The sequence below is a fragment of the Pristis pectinata genome, chromosome 2 (assembly GCF_009764475.1).
Source record: "Pristis pectinata isolate sPriPec2 chromosome 2, sPriPec2.1.pri, whole genome shotgun sequence".
Classification (NCBI taxonomy): Eukaryota; Metazoa; Chordata; class Chondrichthyes; order Rhinopristiformes; family Pristidae; genus Pristis; species Pristis pectinata.
Window position 1 is genome coordinate 18,940,314 of NC_067406.1, and position 19,859 is coordinate 18,960,172.

At 40.7% G+C, this 19,859-nt stretch overlaps 1 protein-coding gene across 3 annotated transcripts in view; it reads right to left on the minus strand.

Annotated features, from left to right (window-relative positions):
• The window catches only part of LOC127567274 (E3 ubiquitin-protein ligase RMND5A), a 43,103-nt gene extending 30,389 nt beyond the window's left edge, over nt 1–12,714 (minus strand). The window contains exons 1-2 of one of the 3 annotated variants that reach the window (XM_052009966.1): nt 12,375–12,712; nt 11,965–12,320 (exon numbers count right to left, since the gene is read on the minus strand). In XM_052009966.1, coding sequence (XP_051865926.1) covers nt 11,965–12,106 — 142 coding nt within the window. In that variant the 5' untranslated portion in view covers nt 12,107–12,320; nt 12,375–12,712. Of the gene's footprint in view, nt 1–11,964 lie in introns of all 3 variants that reach the window. The other 2 variants (XM_052009960.1, XM_052009973.1) reach the window with 2 other exon arrangements.
• Nucleotides 12,715–19,859: the final 7,145 nt, after the last annotated feature.

A 19,859-nucleotide genomic window follows, 5' to 3' on the forward strand; every position in this document is an offset into this window, starting at 1 on the left:
GGTGTGTGACTTGCAAAGGAACTTGAAGGTGATAGTGTTCCTGTGACCTGCTCTCCTTATCCTCCAGTAATACAACTGTGAGCACTGTAGGGAAATATACTGCCCTTGGAATGGGGCAGTATAGCATAATACACTGCAAAAATAACAAGCTTAGATAAAGTAAATTATTATGACATGTTGAATAGCTTGGCTTCCATTTCCTTGAGCATAGATGACAGGGCAGTGATCTAACTGAGGTGTCAAAAATATTTTTAAAAATTAGTTTAGCCATTAGGGACTTGGATTACGGGTACACGAGCCAGAATAACCCATTCCTAATTTTCTTATTAATGTCAAGGTGAGATGGTTATGCTTTCTCTTGCTAGATATGGGCTTTGCTTGATAAGCACCATGTGAATATTACTTGCCACTTTATCAGCTCAAGCCATGATGTTGTCCAGGTCTTGCTACAATCACAAGACAAATCAGAAGCATGCATACTTTAAGGATATTTCAAAAATATTTCTATTAAAGCATAAATTATGTCTAAAAAATACAGAAACAGCAATTAAAATGCATCCTAGCAAGGATTATCATAAAATCAAGTATTCTTCAGGTCCTTTCCTCTATCGATTGGAAATGCACAGAAAAACTACTGTGATTTATGAACAAGTATTCTTCCCACAATGCTCAAGATTCCTTGCTTCAATACAATTGGCAAGGCTTCCCTCTAGCCAACTGCACTACTGTGATTAGGACTTATTATGAAAAGTACATTGTACCAATATATCCAACAAACATGGTATGATCCCTCCAGTTAAAACATGTACATTCAAAATGGCAATCCCTTGCATTGGCCTTAGTGTAATAACAATTATCTGTAGTCTTCAATGTAAATCAGTAAAAATTGTGAGAAGCAGCACGTACCATGTTGTCCGCCACTTCCAAGGCTACAGGATAAAACTAGCAATTCCATATTGCAGATCAATCTCATTTACAATGGTGGAGTGCAGTTTGCATTCACTATTGTATTATGTTGCAACTTTTATTACAGGAAAAATTACTGTTGCTGTCTTTTTTTGTTAAGTAATTTTTCTAAGGAACAGATCAGTAATCCCAAATTTTGTTTTTCCAAACGTGCTATATCTGAAGCGGGCATCAGAACAAAGTACCAGGAAAACCTACTTATGGTATAAAATAATGCAAAAATAGAAGCAATACACCTATTTTAATGCAATATTTCTTGATCCTAAATCATACAGGAAACATTACACACACCTGGGGTGACACTGGGTTAGTGTAATAGAATAGATTGGTAGCACATGATAGTGTAGTTGCAATCATCAGAACTCATAACAGAACAAGTGACAAGCGACCCGTGTTACAGCCATTTGGGTAATGGAAATCCACCCTTACAGAATTCAGAAATTACCAGCCAAATTGAGATATGGAATAATATTTGCTCTCTCAGAATTTGTGGGAAAAGTAGTAAATAAACACAAATATTTTTTTTTAAACTTGCATTTCCTGATGCACATGGAGATGACATGGCTTCGCACTACAGAAAAATCGCGATACAGACCATTTTCTAGCAAGGTAACTCCACCCCCCCTCCCCCCGTCATATGTCAGTGATAATAAATCTGATTGATTCTGTAACATGGGCATCCTAGCAAGTAGATGAGACACCTAGAGCTATCGGTACGATAATAATAGAACTGAACTAACAAACAAACAATACAAACATTATAGATCAAATGGCCTCCACTGTGCTATAAAAGTCTAAGTGGCCCCAAACTGTGCTTTAGGATCCAGGCCCTTGGTCAGTCTTTCCAATTGGACACTCAGTTTGAGCAAGAAGAAATATTGTAAATAAAGGATAAACCCAAAGCACAGCAAAGCCCTTTCTAAACATCTCCAAAATATGCAAATTTCAAGCTCAATGTCTATAAATTTGCATATTTTGCTGAAAATTTCTATTTCCTCCTGCAACTTGACAAAATAATGGTCTATTTGAGACCAACTGAAAGCCTAAACATTAGTTCTTCATATAGAATGTCAAAGACAAAGAAACTTTAAACCTTTCAGAAGCAGGTGAATTTAAATATAGTCTTTGGTAATTAAAGTAGTATGTGCTAATAACCATCTTTCCTGGTTTCCCTTTACCTCAAAAGGTAGAATTTCTAAACAGTGGACTTAAGGTTACAAAAAACATTCCAGAAATGCTTATTAGATGAGACAAAATTTCTTTTAACCACAAATTGATAATAATTTACTATTAAATGTTCTTATATAATTTTTAATATCTTAATGTTTGTGTGTTATAAACTTATCCCAATAAGGGCACATTTCAACCAAATGTAAGATAATAAACAAAACCCTTTTGGGTACCTGCTAGGGGAAGCATAGTCTCTGCGTTTACCTTAAGATATTTAAAGATATTTACTTATTAGTCACATGTACATCGAAATACACAGTAAAATGCATCTTTTTGCATTACTGAGAATGTGCTGGGGCAGCCCGCAAGTGTCGCCACTCTTCCAACACCAACATAGCATGCCCACAGCCCCTAACCTGTGTGTTTTTGGAATGTGGGAGGAAACTGGAGCACCCGGAGGAAACCCACGCAGACATATCTTTGTCATACCTTGTCATATCCTGCAAGAATTTTTTTACGTTTCAATGTGATTATCCTTCACTCTTCTAAATTCAAGAGAGTGAAGGCCCAAACAAAAATAGAGAATGCTGTAAGGACTCAGTAGACCACCCGGCAACCAAAGGCGAAAGAAACAAGAATCAATGTTTCACATCAAGGACCTTTCACCAGAAATCAAAGTGAGAAAATAAGCTAGTTATGTTGTGGAGATGTGGAGTGATCAGAGGAATTGCTTTAAAAACTGGCAGTGGGAGACAGAAAAGGAAGAAAGAAATTGAAACAGGAAGGTACAGCCACATTCGTATAAAGAAAGAAAAAAAACAGGAGTGGTTACTGGAAATTGTTAAATTCAGTATTACGTCCCAAGGGCCTCAATGCACCCAGACAAGTTTTGTTATTATTCATTGAATTTACAGTGGATATTGTTGGAGCAATGCAAGTCCAAAAGACAGATGGCAAAGTGGGAATGGATGGAGAATTAAAGTGTCATATGACTAGAAGCTTAGAACCACTTCTGCAAATTGAACAAACGATTACCACAAAGCAGTCACCCAACCTGTGTTTGGTTTCTCCAATGCAGAGCATTGGTCTAGTCTGTTTAATTTCTCCTCAAGAGAGAATAAACCTGCTATCACAATAATCAATCTGGTGAACTTACGCTACATACCCTCTATTGCAAGAATGTCCTTCCTTAGGTAGGGAGAGCATACGTGTGATGATATTTTGTATATGGTTTCACCAAGCCCTCTTTACTCTTATATTTATATCCTTTTGTAATCAAGCCAACATATTGCTTACCTTCCTAACTGCTTGCTGTACCAAATATTAACTTTATGATTCACATACGCCTCTGCACCAACATCGTTCAATCTCACACCACTTAAAACTTTGTTTTCTACCAAAGTGGATGACCTCAATTTTCCAATAATAGTCCATCTGCCAGGTCTCCACCAATTCACTTAGCCAGTCCATTTTCCCTCGAATCCTCTCTGCATTCTCTTTGCAACTCACAATGCCACCCAGCTTTGTACTGTCTTGGGATATATTTCACAGTCATCTCATCAGAATCACTGATAATAGATTGAGAATAGCTGGCACTGTTCCCTGTGGCACCGTACTTGGCACATACCTATCAAACTCAAAAATGACTCACTTATTCCTACCCTATGGTTTGTGTGTTAACCAACTTCACTCCATGCCAGTATATTGCTCCAATTCCACGTAATCAAATTTTGTTTAAGAACACCTTGTATGGCATCAGGTCAAAGTCTTTCTGAAAGTCCAAATATCCCACAACAACTGATTTGCCCTTAACGATTTTGTTAGTTACAACCTTGAGGTTTTTCAACAAGTTTGTTAAGCATGATTTCCCTTTCATAAATCTACATTGATTATGCCCAATCCTAGTTTCTGAGAGTCCTATAATTGCTTCTTTAAAAATGGATTTCAGCATTTTCAAACTGGGCTATAGTTTTGTCTTCTTTTAAGTATTGCCATTACATTTGTTACCTTCCAACCTGTGGGAGCTGTTCTAGAATCCATAGAATTTTGGTTGGTAATATCCACCATCTCCAGTGCCAACTCCTTAAAAGCCCTATGATACAGGTCATCAGCTCCTGGAGGTGTATTATTTTTCAATTCCATTAATTTCTCTAATACTACTTTTTGAAACTAATATTAAATAGTACCAATTTCTTTAAACATCTCATTCACTTCAGACCTGATATTCTCCACTATTTCCAGCAGATTTGCACCTGTGAAGACTAACAAATTGATTAATTTCTCTCTAATTTCATGTTATAATTTTACCCAACTCAGCTGGGAAGCAGCCCACATTAACTTTATATAATTTGTCCTTTTTAAACATGTTCTGTCAAGGGGCACCAGTGTCAAGGATAATCGTGGCGGGGTGTTGCTGCCTATCCTTACTAATTGCGGTCTGTTGGTCTGGAAGTCAAGGATCCAGTTGCAGAGGGAAGTGCTGAGTCCAAGGTCTAGGAGTTTGGAGATAAATTTGTTTGGAATTATGACATTGAAGGCAGAGATATAGTCAATAAAGTGGAGTCATATCAGTCTAGTGGATAGAAAAGACATTTAATAATCATAAGACCATGTAACTTGCTCCAGAGAAGTCAAGATACTAGTACTAAAATTCTGGAAGTAGTATATTTCTCTGAATTTAGTAAGTTCATAAAACATAACTTGTTGCACAAGTCCACAACCATTAAAAGTCTGCAGTTCTAACGTAATTGCATAACTGTACCTCAGTAGCAATTTCAATTACATGACGACGCTCAGCAATATTATCACAAATTAAACAAAACTTGGACGTGAATATTTCCCCATGTGCATGTGTGTACATACAAGATAATTCTGTCAGATGCGAGACAGGAAAGAAAAGATATTGCATGAATAAAAACTAACAGAATATTGCTTCGAATCCATTTGTGCAACAAGCTGCAATGCTGTTTGGTCATATTAGATGGAGACATTTTGGGGCTGCCTTTTGGTAAATTACACTATTAGCCATATTTTGCAGATATTATCACCACCCACCCTGACAGCCTCCAATAAACCTGAACCCGTGGTCACTGTTGAGGACACGAGATCAGTATTCCAGAGAGTGAACCGCAGAAAGCATCTGGCCCAAATAGTGTCCCTGGCCTTGTCCTCAGACTCTGTACAGATCAGCTAGTGGGGGTATTTGCAGACATTTTTTAACCTCTTCCTGCCTCAATCTGAGGTTCCCATCTGCTTTAAGACCACTATCATCCCAAGAAAAACAAGGTAACATGCCTTAATGACGACCACTCGGTGGCTTTGACATCCACCGTCACGAAGTGCTTCGAGAGGCTGGTCATGGCATGCATTAACTCCAGTCTCCCAGAAAACCTCAACCCACTGCAATTCGTCTACCGTCAAAACAGGTCCCTGGCATTACATTCATCTCTGGAGCATCTAAACAGTAAAGACATCTACATGAGACTATTGTTTATTGACTACAGCTCTGCCTTCAATACTATAATTCTCAGCAAACTCATCACCAAACTTCAAGACCTGGAACTCAACACCTCCCTCTGCAACTGGATCCTTGACTTCCTGACCAACAGACCGCAATCAGTAAGGATAGACAGCAACACCTCTGGCACAATTATTCTCAATACTGGTGCCTCACAAGGCCGTGTCCTTAACCCCTGCTCTACTCCCTATACATTCACGACTGCGTGGCCAGATTCTGCTCTAACACCATCTACAAGTTTGCAGATGATACCACCGTGGAGGGCCAGATCTCAAATAACAATGAGACAGAGTACAGGAAGGAGAAAGAGCTTCGTGACATGGTGTCATGACAACAACTTTTCCCTCAATATCAGCAAAACAAAAGAGCTGGTCATTGACTTCAGGAAGTGGGGTGGTGCACATGCACTTGTCCACATCAACGGTGCTGAGGTCAAGAGGGTTGACAGCTTCAAGTTCTCAGTAGTGAACATCACCAATAGCTTGTAAACCACATAGACACCATGGCCAAGAAAGCTCACCAGCACCTCTACTTCCTCAAGAGGATAAAGAAATTTGGCATGTCCCCCTTGACACCAACTTTTATCAATGCACCATAGAAAGCATCCTATCTAGATGCATCACGGTTTGGTATAGCAACTGCTCTGCCCAGGACCACAAGAAACTGCAAAGAGTTGTGGACACAGCTCAGCACATCACAGAAATCAGCCTCCTCTCCACAGGCTCTGTCTATACTTCTCGCTGCTTCGGTTAAGCAGCCAACGTAATCAAAGACCCCACCCACTTGGGACATTCTCTCTTCTCTCCTCTCCCATCAGATAGAAGATACAAAACCCTGAAAGCACATACCACCAGACTCAAGAACAGCTTCTATCCTGCTGTTATAAGACTATTGAACAGTTCCCTAGTACAATAAGATGGACTCTTGACCTCACAATCTACCTCATTAGGACCTTCCACCTTATTGTCTACCTGCACTGCACTCTCTCTGTAGCTGTGACACTTTACTCTGCATTCTGTATTGTTTTACCTTAGACTACCTCAATGCATTGTGTAATGAATTGATCTGTACGATCGGTATGCAAGACAAGTTTTTCCACTGTACCTCAGTACAAGTGACAATAATAAACCAATGCCAATACTCTTACAGGTGGATACAAAGGATCACAGAAATATTTTGATAACCTGGGAAGTTCTCCTCCCGTTCAAGCCAATGATTCTCCCTCAAACATTACTAAAAATGGATTATATTGTCACAATCATATTGTGGCGTATGCAAAAATTGACTGCCGTTTTCTCCACATTACCACAGTGACAACACTTTCAAAGTGCTGCAAGGTATTTTGAAATTTCCCAACATTCCAAAAGCCAATGTGTTAAAAGCCTCTCTTTTCTAAGTGTTTACAGTTCTTTTGTTTTTACACACATACAATATTTTTAATCAAATATACTTCAAATTCTTATGTATTATGATGCAACTATAGCCATGTTGTCAGATATGTATTCATGGTTTTCCCCCCATTTCACTATGTGCAATACATGGGGTATGTCTATTTTTAAACAGTCTGACTATGTGGAGTTCCACCATGTTAGTAAATAAATCCATTCTACTTCTTACTGGTAATTATATTCAACCAAAGCACCCAACCTACAGCCCATGAGACCTAACTAAGCCATAGAAATCCGACCTTCAAAGGCCAGGTCACAGAGTCCCATTAAATCCATGTGATCTATAATGAGACCATGGAAACCATGAATCACTTTCCATATCCTGGAAGCTGTCTCTCTGCGAAGGTTGTCATGAATGATTAATTTCACCAGCAAAACCTTTGGCTCACTGAAGGATGTTCAAAGACTATGACTTCATAGACATAGAACATTACAGCACAGTACAGGCCCTTTGGTCCATAATGTTGTACTGACATTTTATCCTGCTCTAAGATCTATCTAACCCTTCCCTCCCACATAGCCCTCCATTCCTCTATCATTCATGTGGCTATCCAAGAATTTCTTAAGTGTCCCTAATGTATCTTCCCCCATAACCTCTGCTGGCAGTACATTCCACGCACCCACCACTCTCGGTGTTAAAAAAAAACTTACCCCTGACATCCCCCTTATATTTTCCTCCAATCACCTTAAAGTTATGCCCCCTCGTGCTAACCTTTGTCACCCTGGGAAAGTCTCTGACTGTCCACTCAATCTATGCCCCTAGCTTACTCAACCTATCCTCGTAAGACACCACCATATTCCTCATTCACCACCAACCTCAGATTACCAATTTGCAATGATTCCTGCATTAATTCTGTAAAGAAACTAGTCCACATCCTACATCTACACATATACAAATTACTTTTTTGGTCCCCAAGAGACACACTTTCCTTGGATATTTTTAAAATCTTTATTTACATATAACTATCTTTGGATTTTTTATGATTTTATTTCTATTATGTTTTTCATACTCCTTTAGCTCTCCTAATACCATTTAATTTTACTCCTACTCCTCATATACATTTTGAGCTCTCTCTCATCTGTGTCTCATGTAAGCTTCTCTTTTTTTGCCTTAGCATACCTCTTTGCACCTTGTCATCCAAGATTTTCCTGACATAACAGTCCCATCCTTTATTACTATGGGAACATGATTACCCTACGTTGCTTGAATCTTGCTCCAAGACAAATTGCCATCAAGTCGTATTTTCTAATCCATTTTTGTTTAAGTTATTTTTCAGGTTAATAAAATTAACCTTATCACATATCAAAACCTTTACTCCTATTATATTTGTCCTTTTCCATAAATAATGGAAAATTTAATTGAATTATAATCACTACCACAAAAATGCCCAGCCAATGATACTCCTTTCACCTCCTTCATTCCTCAAAATGAAAACCAGTATTGGCCCCCTCGTTCCTTGGTACATTTTGGCTAAAAAAAAATTTTTGTTTGCAACTTCGAAATTCTCTGCCCTGTGTATCTTACACAGCTTGCATACTAATTAATATTAGGATAATTGAAATCTTCCACTTCAACTATCCTAGTGTTTATGCACCTGTCAGATAATTCTATCCTACATTTCTGGTATTATAAGTGACTACGTTTCGAAGAGATACTTCAATGGCTACACAAAGTATTGAGACAATTTAAAGCTAGGAAAGGTTAGCAGTTAGCGTAACACTATTACAGCACCATCAATTCCGCCGCTGTCTGTAAGGAGTTTGTATGTTCTCCCAGTGTCTGCGTGCGTTTCCTCCAGGTGCTCCAGTTTCCTCCCACATTCCAAAGATGTACAAGTTAGAAGCTGTGGGCATGCTATGTTGGTGCCGGAAGAGTGGTGACACTTGCGGACTGCCCCCAGCACATTCTCAGTAATGCAAAAGACGCATTTCACTGTGTTTCGATGTACGTGTGACTAATGAAGAAATATCTTAAGTGCACCTTATGTTTTTTCTCAATAGCACTTAAATATGCATTTAATCATAAATTTTCAACTGACTCCTCTAACCAGAACATTTCGAAGGTTATTATATAACAAAGACAATGCCAAAGACTACTTTTCCAAATTGCGATCAAAAGGACAAAAGAAACAAAAATGAAGAACAGCACAATAGCCATATAACAGAATCACAGAAAGCTTACATGGACAAAGTTTATTTTGCTTGTCAAGTCTGCACTGGCTCTATGCAAGAGCAACCTAGCTAGACCAATTTCCCACCCTCTCCTCAGCATTGTTTTATTTTGCTACTATTCCAGTGCCCTTTTGAATCTGCCTCCACTCCTATCCCAGCAAGTTAATCCATACCTTAATCATTTTCTGTGTAACAAAGCTTTTCCTCATGTCACTTTTGGTTCTGTAGCCATTCATTTTAGGCCACCTAATTGTGTTCTCTCTTGTAAAAATTGTGTATAATTTATGTTTTTTCTTGTGAAAGCTGCTTATATGATGCTATGTACCTGTGATGTTGCTGCAAAGAAGTTTTTCATTGCACCTGTGTATACATGTACTTGTGCATAGGACAATAAACTTGTCTTTGGATATACTCCTGATCTCTTGATCTTCAACTTTTTTTTAGAATTGCACTCTGGTTTATATTGTCATAGAAGGAGCGTCAGGAGGAAGAGAAACAAAGCTGGTAGAGGAAATTAGAAATAGGCAAATAGGCAGCAGAAACCATCAAGCAGCAATAGCATCAGAATAAAAAAAATTAAAATGCCTAACTTAAAAGCACTACCTAAGTGCCCACTGCATCTGCAACAATGTGGATGATGAATTACAGCACAAATAGTTATAAATAGTCTAATTGTCAAAACACGGCTGCAGAGTGTCTAAGGCTGGGAACCAAATATTCCAGGATATTCAACATTTTAGGAAGGCCAGGCATAAGGGAAAAGAAGATGGAATACTGCTATAAGCAAAACTATGACGATAGTAGAGAGAAAGGGTCTTCGTTTTGGCAGATCATAGTTTAAAATTAGAATTAGTTTAGGTGAAGCTAAGCAGCAGCTAGGGGCAGGAAACATTGGTGGGGGTAATCCAGATGGTAGTGGTAATGGAGACCACAGTAAAAATGAAGGAATTAAAGGTGTACGCAACAGGGATAATGGAGTAAACAATAAGAGGCTTTAATGTACACATAATGGTGAAATCAAATTCGTACAAACAATGCAGAGGATGAGTTCCTGCATGGATTTCTAGATCAGTATGTTGAGGAACCAATAGAGGTACAGATTATTTTAGGCCTAGTAGTGTGCAATCACAAAGGGTTAATTGCTGTAAAGAAGCCCCTAGGAAAGAATGATCATAGTATGATAGAATTTTACATTAAGTTTAAAAGTGACGTATTTCAATTTGAAATCTGGGTTTTCAATCTAAACAAAGCAAACTATAAAGATGAGGGCATTGGCTGAAGTAACTGGAAAAATATATTAAAGGCAATGAACAGGCAATGGCTAGCTTTTAGAGAATACATGACTTGCAATAAATATATATATTTATTTAAGACAAAAATACAACAGAAAAAGTATTTTCATCAAAGATGATAGAAGAAATTGAAGACAATACTTAACCTAACAAAAAGGCTTATAAAGTTGCCAGAAAAAGCACAAGGATTGGGAGTATTTTAGGATTCAGCAAAGGATGAAATAAAGGGAAAACAGAATGTGAAATTAAACTAGCAAGATCCACTTAAAATGCAGTCTTTTTAATGCACACTTTATCAATTATGTCTTTTGCTGACTATCCAGCAGCATTTTCTTCCCTGATGTAAAGTACTCATTTAGAACCTCAGTCACACCCTCTGCCTCCATAAGTAAACTTCCCTTTCATTCTTTGATCAGTTCCATTTCTCCTCAGTACAACATTCTTCCTATTCGCATGCTTAAGTAGTATTATTGATTCCTTTTACTTTGAATACCAGTCTCTTCTCATGCTCTCTCTTTGCCTCTGGCTTCCTTATCTTATAAGACAGTTTCAGGAGCATAGCATAATACAATTACAAAATCTTAGCCCATCAAATCACTAGGCTTTATAATCAAAAGTCCAAAATAGAAAACGTTAACTTGCATATTTGCAAACTTTAACGGAATATAGTATAAAAAAATTCACATTCAGCATGTTATTCCAGAGTGAAAACATCTTGGCTGCAATTTCATGAAATGTTCTAAGTCATACTTCTTAAGACCTTAACGCTGTTGGGGCACAGATTAAAATTGCAATTGAAGTTTTTTAAACAATCTGTAGACTACAGTCTGCACATTGGAACAGATAATTTGTCAAGCCCGTAAAAGCCAGCTTGTAATAAACACTTTCTGGTAGGTGCGCCAACATATAATCAGCGTGCTCACGGGACCACACACACGCGAGTGAAATTTTAGGTCAGATGATGTACATGGTAACATCCACAAAACTACAGTATCACTCCAGTGGAGTTTGTTGCCGGTTGAAGTGTGCTGTTCGGCCCGTGGGTAATGCACAGCAAATGATACAGGGGCGAAAATGCCTAATGTTTGTAGATGTTATACAATATTACGCAGCTGTCTTCAGCTGGAGTCCGTTACTCCAGCCAGAAAACCCCGTAGTGCAGTGGAGCACGTCGTGAAAAATTCACATACTGAAGAGAACCCAGTGCAGCCGAGAGCAAAGTACTGGGGTCAAGGGTACAGAGTGGGGGGTGAGGTGACAAACTCCAGCTTGGCTGTAGACGACAGATCGGTCCCAGCACGATGTCCCTTAGAGTAACGCCAAAGTATACACACACTGTACATGTTACACATACAGGCCCGGCCTCAGTGAGACCATCGGCGCGGCGGCGCTCACTCACCACCCGTCTGGCTCAGCTCCTGCCTCAGGCCGCTCGTGTACTCGATCAGCTCCTCCAAAGTCCGGTCGCAATGCTGCCCGTACGAGGTGAATTTCTGCAGAACTTTATCGAGCTCCCTCTCCACGTTAAGACATTGCTCCATTATCAGGCGGCCGAAAGGGAAGGGAGGAGGGAGGGGGGGTGGTTGGAGAGAGGGGGGGGGGAAGGGAAGGGAAATGGAGAGGCGAACGACGCTCGCTTGTTGACTGACTGACAGGCCGCTGGGTGCCGGCCCTGGCTGCGTCCCCTCGGCCGGGCCTCGTTGCGCCTGCGCGGCTGCCGCACTCCGGTCGGCTCCGGTCCGAGCTTCGCTGCGCCTGCGCGGCCGCCGCGCTCCGGTCGGCTCCGGTCCGAGCTTCGCTGCGCTGCGCTGCGCCTGCGCGGCTGCCGCGCTCCGGTTCGGGCCCCGCTGCGCCTGCGCGGCCGCCGCGCTCCGGTCGGCTCCGGTCCGGGTCTCGCCGCACCTGACTGGTCGGTCGGCCAGCCGCTGGATGCCGGCCCCGGCTGCGCCCCTCCGAGCCCCGCTGCGCCTGCGCGGCCGCCGCTCCGCTCCGCGCTCGCGACTGTTTTTGTTTTTCTCCCAACGGCGGCGGCAGGTGGGACCCCGGCAACGCCGCCGGGCGGGGGGAGGCAGCGCCGGGCAAGGATCGGAGCCGAACCCCGCACTACGCTGCACCCCAGATAGATAAACAACCGCACCCGTTGTTACACTTCCCCATATCAGTCAGCGACATCTGGCACCAATACCGTGGACTTAATCCCACACTGTAATTTATAACCGCCCACCCAACCTCCCCATAGTTTTCCCCTCCACCGGTGGACCCGACCGGAAATTGCGTGGGCCCTCGGCCGGCGATGTTTATTGAGGGGAAGATAAAACAATAAATTAACGTCTAACCGCAAGTCGCCTGAGTCCGGATTAGATCGTTTTACTCCGCTGTAGATTCTTATTTGGGAACATTCGCTTAAAGCAGTGACGGCGTTGGCACTTGTTCGGGTTTCGGCCGCGGGGCTGCTGTAGCCTCTGGCCGTGTGCCGGCCGGTTGCTGCAGCCGGGCCCGGGGGTCGCTGCTGCTCGGGCCACCTCACATTCGTCTTAAGTTTTATTTTTAATTATCAATTCAAGGTTGGGGACATTGCTGGCAATGCCGGGATCGTCCCTGAACTAAGGAGGTCAGCCGATAGTGCACCAGGTTTCTAGGTCGGGAGGCAGGTATTGACCAGAAATTAGAACTGCTGGAAGGGGTCAGCGGGTTAGTCGGCATCCGTGGAGGCGAAAGTGCAGGTCGACGTTTCTCCACTCCCCTTGTATCGGGACTGAGAGGGAAGATTACCAGGATGCAGTTTACCTGGGGGTAAGGGTGGGGGATAGGGGCCAGTAGGTCACGGATCGGTGACAAACCTCGCATGTTGTCAGACTGGATGAGGTTGGCAGGTTTCCTTCCCTGTAGAATGTTAGTGAACCAGCAGGGTTTTGCAGCAGTGCGATAGTTTCATAGTTGCTGGTCCAAAAGCTGTCCTTTTAAAGTCTCCAGTATATTTGCATTTCAATTCCTCAGTTGCTGCGGTGGGCTTCAAACTCGTGTATCTGAATCAGTAGTCCAGAACTCCATCTGCTAGTCCACTGTGCTCCTGTACTGCTTGTGATTTTTAAAAAATGTGTAGTATTATTGTCACTTGTACCGAGGTACAGTGCAAAACTTGTCTTGCATACTGTTTGTACAGATCAATTCATTACACAGTGCATTGAGGTAGTACAGAGTAAAAACAATAACAGAATACAGAGTAAAGTGTCACAGCTACAGAGGAAGTGCATTGCAGGTAGACAATAAGGTACAAGGTCATAAAGTAGATTGAGGTCAAGAGTCCATCTCATCGTATAAGGGAACCATTCAATAGTCTTATGGCAGTGGGGTAGAAGCTGTCCTCTTCTGCCTGATGGGCAGGAGAGGGGAGAACAGAGAATATCCCAGGTGTGTGGTGTCCTTGATTTATGCTGGCTGCTTTGCCAAGGCAGCGAGAGGTATAGACAGAGTCCATGGGGGGAGGCTGGTTTCTGTGATGTAAAATAAGATAAGATTTCTTTATTAATCACATGTACATTGAAACACACAGTGAAATACATCTTTTGCGTGGAGTGCTCTGGGGCCAGCTCGCAAGTGTCGCCATGCTTCTGGCGCCAACGTAGCATACCCACAACTTCCTAACCCGTACGCCCCCGGAGGAAACCCATGCAGACACGGAGAGAACGTACAAACTCCTTACAGACAGCTTGGGGGGGGGATGGGATGGTGAGCTGAGAGTGTGGCTGCATTCATAACTCTCTTGCGGTCCTGGGCAGAGCAGTTGCCATACCAAGCTGTGATGCATCCAGATTGGATGCTTTCTATGGTGCATCGATAAAAATTGGTGAATGTCAAAGGGGATATGCCAAATTTCATTAGCCTCCTGAGAAAGTGGAGGCACTGGTGAGGTTTCTTGGTCGTGGTATCTATGTGGTTGGACCAGGACAGGCTATTGGTGATGTTCACTCCTGGGAACTTGAAGCGTCTTGAACCAACCCTCTCGACCTCAGCACCACTGATGTAGACAGGTACATGTACACCGCCCCCCTTTCCTGAAGTCAATGACCAGCTCTTGTTTTGCTGACACTGATGGAAAGGATAGTGTCATGACAACAACCTTTCATGTAGATGACAGCATTGGAAGCAAGTCTGCCAAAGTTCTGATTTATTAAAATTTATCTATTTTGAAGATATAAATTGGTTTGCACTTTTCTTGACAAGCTTGTATCAATTGAGAATGACAGCAGCTCCATTTTCATTATGAAATGCCAGATTTCATTGTGGCAAAAGAATACAGACAAGTTATCAATTAAGATGGTTTTGCTACGTGCTGTTCAGTTTATTTAATACAAAGATGCTAGACTTTTAATTATTAAATTTTAGCAATGTTGATCCACCATCTGGGCAGATGTGTTTGTGTTAGTGCTGGCATGGTCAATGATAATTCAGTTCCCTGCTATGTACATGTTTTTGTTCTCGAGTGTTAATGAACAGCTGTATTTAATGCAAGTTTTTATATACTGCAGTTTTAAACCTGGGCCCTCAAGCCTGCCCATCCTTTCAGTATGATTATGGTTGATCTGCTTCAGGCCTCAACTTCTCTCCTGTGCTAGTTCCTCAGCCCTCAATTCCCTAATCTTTCAAAACTTTACCTCTTTAGCCTCCATAATCACCCAGGGTAGAGAATACTAGAGATTCACCATCTTCTATGAAAAGAAGTTCCTACACACCTCAGATATAAATGATTGCTCCCTTCTCTTGTCACTGTCTTCTTGTTCAAGACTCTATTAGATCTCAACATCCACCCTATCATTACCCCCGGGCAATCTGGTATATTTCGATAAGATCACCCTACATTCTTTTAAACTCCAAACAATATAAATCCAACTTAGCTGTTTGTAACAGGACAACCCTCTCATCCAAGAAATTAGCCTTCTCGGTTACCTCCAATGCTACCACATTCTCTCTTATTTAAGAGGACTAAAACTGTGTCCAGTACTCCAGGTGTGGCCTCACCAACAGGCTGTGCAATTATAACAATGCTTCCCTAGTTTTAAACTCCACCCTTCTTGCAATATGGTATTTACCTTCCTAACTACTTACTCACCTGCCTGTTAACGTTTTGTGATACAGGCTCAAGGACTCCTAGATTCCTCTGTACTCTATCTATCAACTCCATCTATTAACAACCTATCCACATTTAAATAATAGCCTGACTTTTAAGATAAGATATCTTTATTAGTCACATGTACATCGAAACACACAGTGAAATGTATCTTTTGCGTAGTGTTCTGGGAGCAGCTGCAAGTGTTGCCACACTTCTGGTGCCAATGTAGCATGCCCACAACTTCCTAACCCGTATGTCTTTTGGAATGTGGGAGGAAACCCACGCTTTTGATTCCTGTAACTGAAGTGCATGACCTTGCACATTCCTGTATTTGCCAGGTTTTCATCCACTTGCTCAACTTTGTTATATTCTCCAGAATCCAAATATCCTCATTGCCTTTTGACCTATTTTACTGTTGTTAGCAAACTTGGATAACTTGCACTTGGGTCAGTAATATAAATAATTTGGAACCAAGAACTGACCATTGGGACAATAGACTAGTTACATTCTTCAGCCTGGAAAAGATCCATTTATTCTGACTATGTCTCCTATGTGAAAACCAATCCATGGAACAGTACAGCCAGAACAGGCCCTTCAGCCTACGATGTCTGTGCCGACCATGATGCCAAATTAAACTAATCCCATCTGCCTGCACGTGATCCTGTTGAATGGTCGCCATCAATGATGATGTGGAGGGAGGGAATATGGACAAAAACTCTGCAGTCAGAGGCTGGAGTAATTTGAAGGGGATATGGGATTAAGGCGACTTCATGCGACAAGAGCTTGGAGGGATTTATAAAGCAGGATAAGGAAAATGATCCTAAGGTAATGAGGAAGGTAAGCTAGTCTACGTAAGGGCAGAAACAAAGGAAGCTTTAGAATTATCCATAACAGAACATTGAGGTTTATTAAGAAGGAGAATGGATATTAAGATGGAAATAACAAAAGCATGTATGAATTACAATAGAAAAATTGCAAATACAGCTGGAAGTGTTTTCCAGGTACCTACCACTCTGTGTGTAAAAGAAAACCTTGCACTGCACATCTCCTTTAAACATTCCCCCTCTCACCTTAAATCTATGCCCTCTAGTGTTTGACATTTTGACCTCAGCCTCTGACATTTCAGAGAAAACAATCCAAATTTGTCCAACATCTTATAGTTAAACTCTTTAATCCAGGCAGCATCCTGGTGAACCTCTTCTGCACCGTCTCCAAAGCTTCCAAATTCTTCCTGTAATAGGATGACCAGAACTGCACACAGTACTCCAAGTGCAACCTAACCAAAGATTTATACAGCTGCAATATAACTTCTTGACTCTTATACTCAATATCCTAACCAATGAAGGCAAGCGTGCAAACACACTCTTCCCCTCCCCCATCACTTACAGCTTGTTAAATGCCTTTTAGAAATTAAAATGCACAGCATCTACAGGATCCCTCTATCAACACGATGTGTTGAAGAATTCCAGCCATGTTGACAATTTGATTGCATTAAGTTTTTCTGAATGACTAGCTATTTCTTCCTTGATTATAGACTCCTGCATTTTGCCATTAACTGACGTTAAGCTGGCTGGCCTACAGTTTCCCGCTTATTGTCTCCCTCCCTTGAACAAGGAATCATGATTTGCATTTTTCCATTCCATTGGTATCCTCCTGGAACTCAGTGAATTATGAAAAACTTCAACAAATGGCTCCACTATCTTTTAACTAAACAATTTTTTTTCTTTTAAAACCCTTCAAGCTGTCGGGTCCTGGCAACTTGTCTGCATTTAGTCCCAGTCTTCTTTCCAATGCTTTGTTCCTTGTGATAGGGTGTATTATAGGTTTTTCAGTGCTAATTAAAACAAGCCCATCTGTTAGCATTGGGATATTTGCAGTGTTCTCCATCATGTAGTGTGAACACACCATTGCAGTCGGAGAATTTGTCAAGCAAGGTTTTTTTTTGCAATTCTAATTGGCTACTTATAACATTTTGTCCGTCTATCTCTTGATAATTTCACAATTAAAGTTTCTGAAGTTTTCCCCACTATTAGGTGTGAAATTAGGCTGGTTCTATCTCCCTTTCAACTATACTGACAGCTGTCCTACATTTTGCTCCACAGCCATCCTCAATTAATCCTTAAAAAGGATTAATTTCTAATACTATGTGATTTTCTCCCATTTATTTTCTGATCATCTGATGTGTTGCATCTTATCACAATATTTCTCCTTCTGTAGCAAAACTAAATTCTTGAACATTACATTTACTACCTACTTTTGACAATTCTGAGTTTATCTCTTCTGCAATATCTTGCTTTTATGTAACTTGCCTTTTATATCAGCAAATTCCCATTTATCCATTACTAATTTACTGTCGCTCCACAGGGATCCCCATAAACATTTCTCTTTTTACCAATATAAATCATGTCACTTTTTAGTAATCTTAATATTTCTCTCTTTAGTCACACCTTGCATTTTTTATTCATCCCTTAATTTTTTTCTCTCATTTTGTTATTACTTCTCCCAGCAACCATTTTGTACAGATTAAGCTCCCACTAACAATGCTGGGAGAAATATCCAAATAAAATATTTTAAGGCATAAATGCTTTTGATCCTAGCAGAAGTCCTATATTCTTTCTTGTATGTTGTTATGGTAATTTTTATAGGATATCACGAGGGCCAGTGAGGACCTCAAAGGGTGTGGGGAAGGAAGTCTAGGAAACCTGTAAGGCAAATGGCTTCTAGCTAATTTTATCAGAATTGAAAAATTGGCTGTTCCACAGTGACATTTGGTGGCCAGAACGTGCAAGTGCATACAGGTTGAACAGGTTTTAAATAAAAAATTTGCATTTGTATGTCATCTTGTACAATGTTTGTACATTCAAAAACAAAAATTGAGGGCATAAAACAAGAGAAAGATAACTCCATACATTAATAATATAAAATAGGAACACAAAATATTGGAAACACTCAACAAATTCCAACCCATTCATCTTCACCATAGATGTACAATCCCTCTGCCTGACCTGATAAGTGTTTCCAACATTTTCTGTTTTGATTTCAGACTTCCAACATCTGCAGATTTTTTTATTTTCATTTACTCCATACATTCTCTCCTGATCTTTTTAATGTAGGAAACATTTTGATAATTTGCACACATTTGAACACTAAGATAATCAGAGAATCATTTTTTTGAAATGATGTTAGTTGTGAATAAAAAATGAACAGATCAGATGTCACCCCTTTCAGGTGCATGTAAAAGCCCCCACAACACTTTTGGAAGAAGAGCATGGAACTTTCTCTTGTGTTCTAGACAATATTTATCCCTCAGTTAACATCACTGAATCATATTATTTAGTCATTAGTTTATTGCATGTGGGATCTTACTAAGTGTACATTAATGTAAGTAAAACTCTGATAATCTGCCATCCAATTGTTCATAAATTCTGAAGGTTCAGCATATGTCTCACCTGGCATTGACGCTGACGCCTGCACTCCCCTCAACACCCCAGGGCCCTGGTTCCTGCACTCCCTTTAAACTTACTGGGGCCCTATTTCCATGCTCCGTTGAAACTTGCCTGGTTCTATTTCCTGTGCTCCTTTTAAATTTGCCAGGTTTGCTTTATTGTGTAAAATTTATCATGTAATGTCTTTAAAAATGTGAATTAAAGGTACATTGGAGTATTAATTGGAATAGCCCCAAGCTAGCTGGATAATTTTTACTGTATCTCCATCTCCCTATTTTAAAAGAGATTATATTTCAAAAGATGGTATTAAATGCATCTGGAAGCTGTGAAAGCCACTAAATGCATAAAATATCTATTACCAGCCCCTAGTCTCTCACAGTTATATAAACTGTTTCACCTTCCACCCTGCTTCCTGTGAAGGACTCCACTCTATTCTTCCATTTGTTCATGGACCTTTGTATCTATTATGATGATGACACTCCCCACAATAGTGTTTCTGAGATGTATTCCTTTTTCTTTTATGTGGCTTCCCCTCTACCATAGTTGACAGGGTTCTGAACCATCTCTGTTCCATTTCACTTCTTTTCTCAGCCCCTCTTCTCCACCCAGAGCAAATATAGGGTTCCCCTTGTCCTCACCTTCTACCCCAGCAGCCTCCACATTCAATGGATTATCCTCTGTGAATTTCTGTCACCTTCAATCTGATGCCACCACCAGATACATTTTACCCTCCTCTCC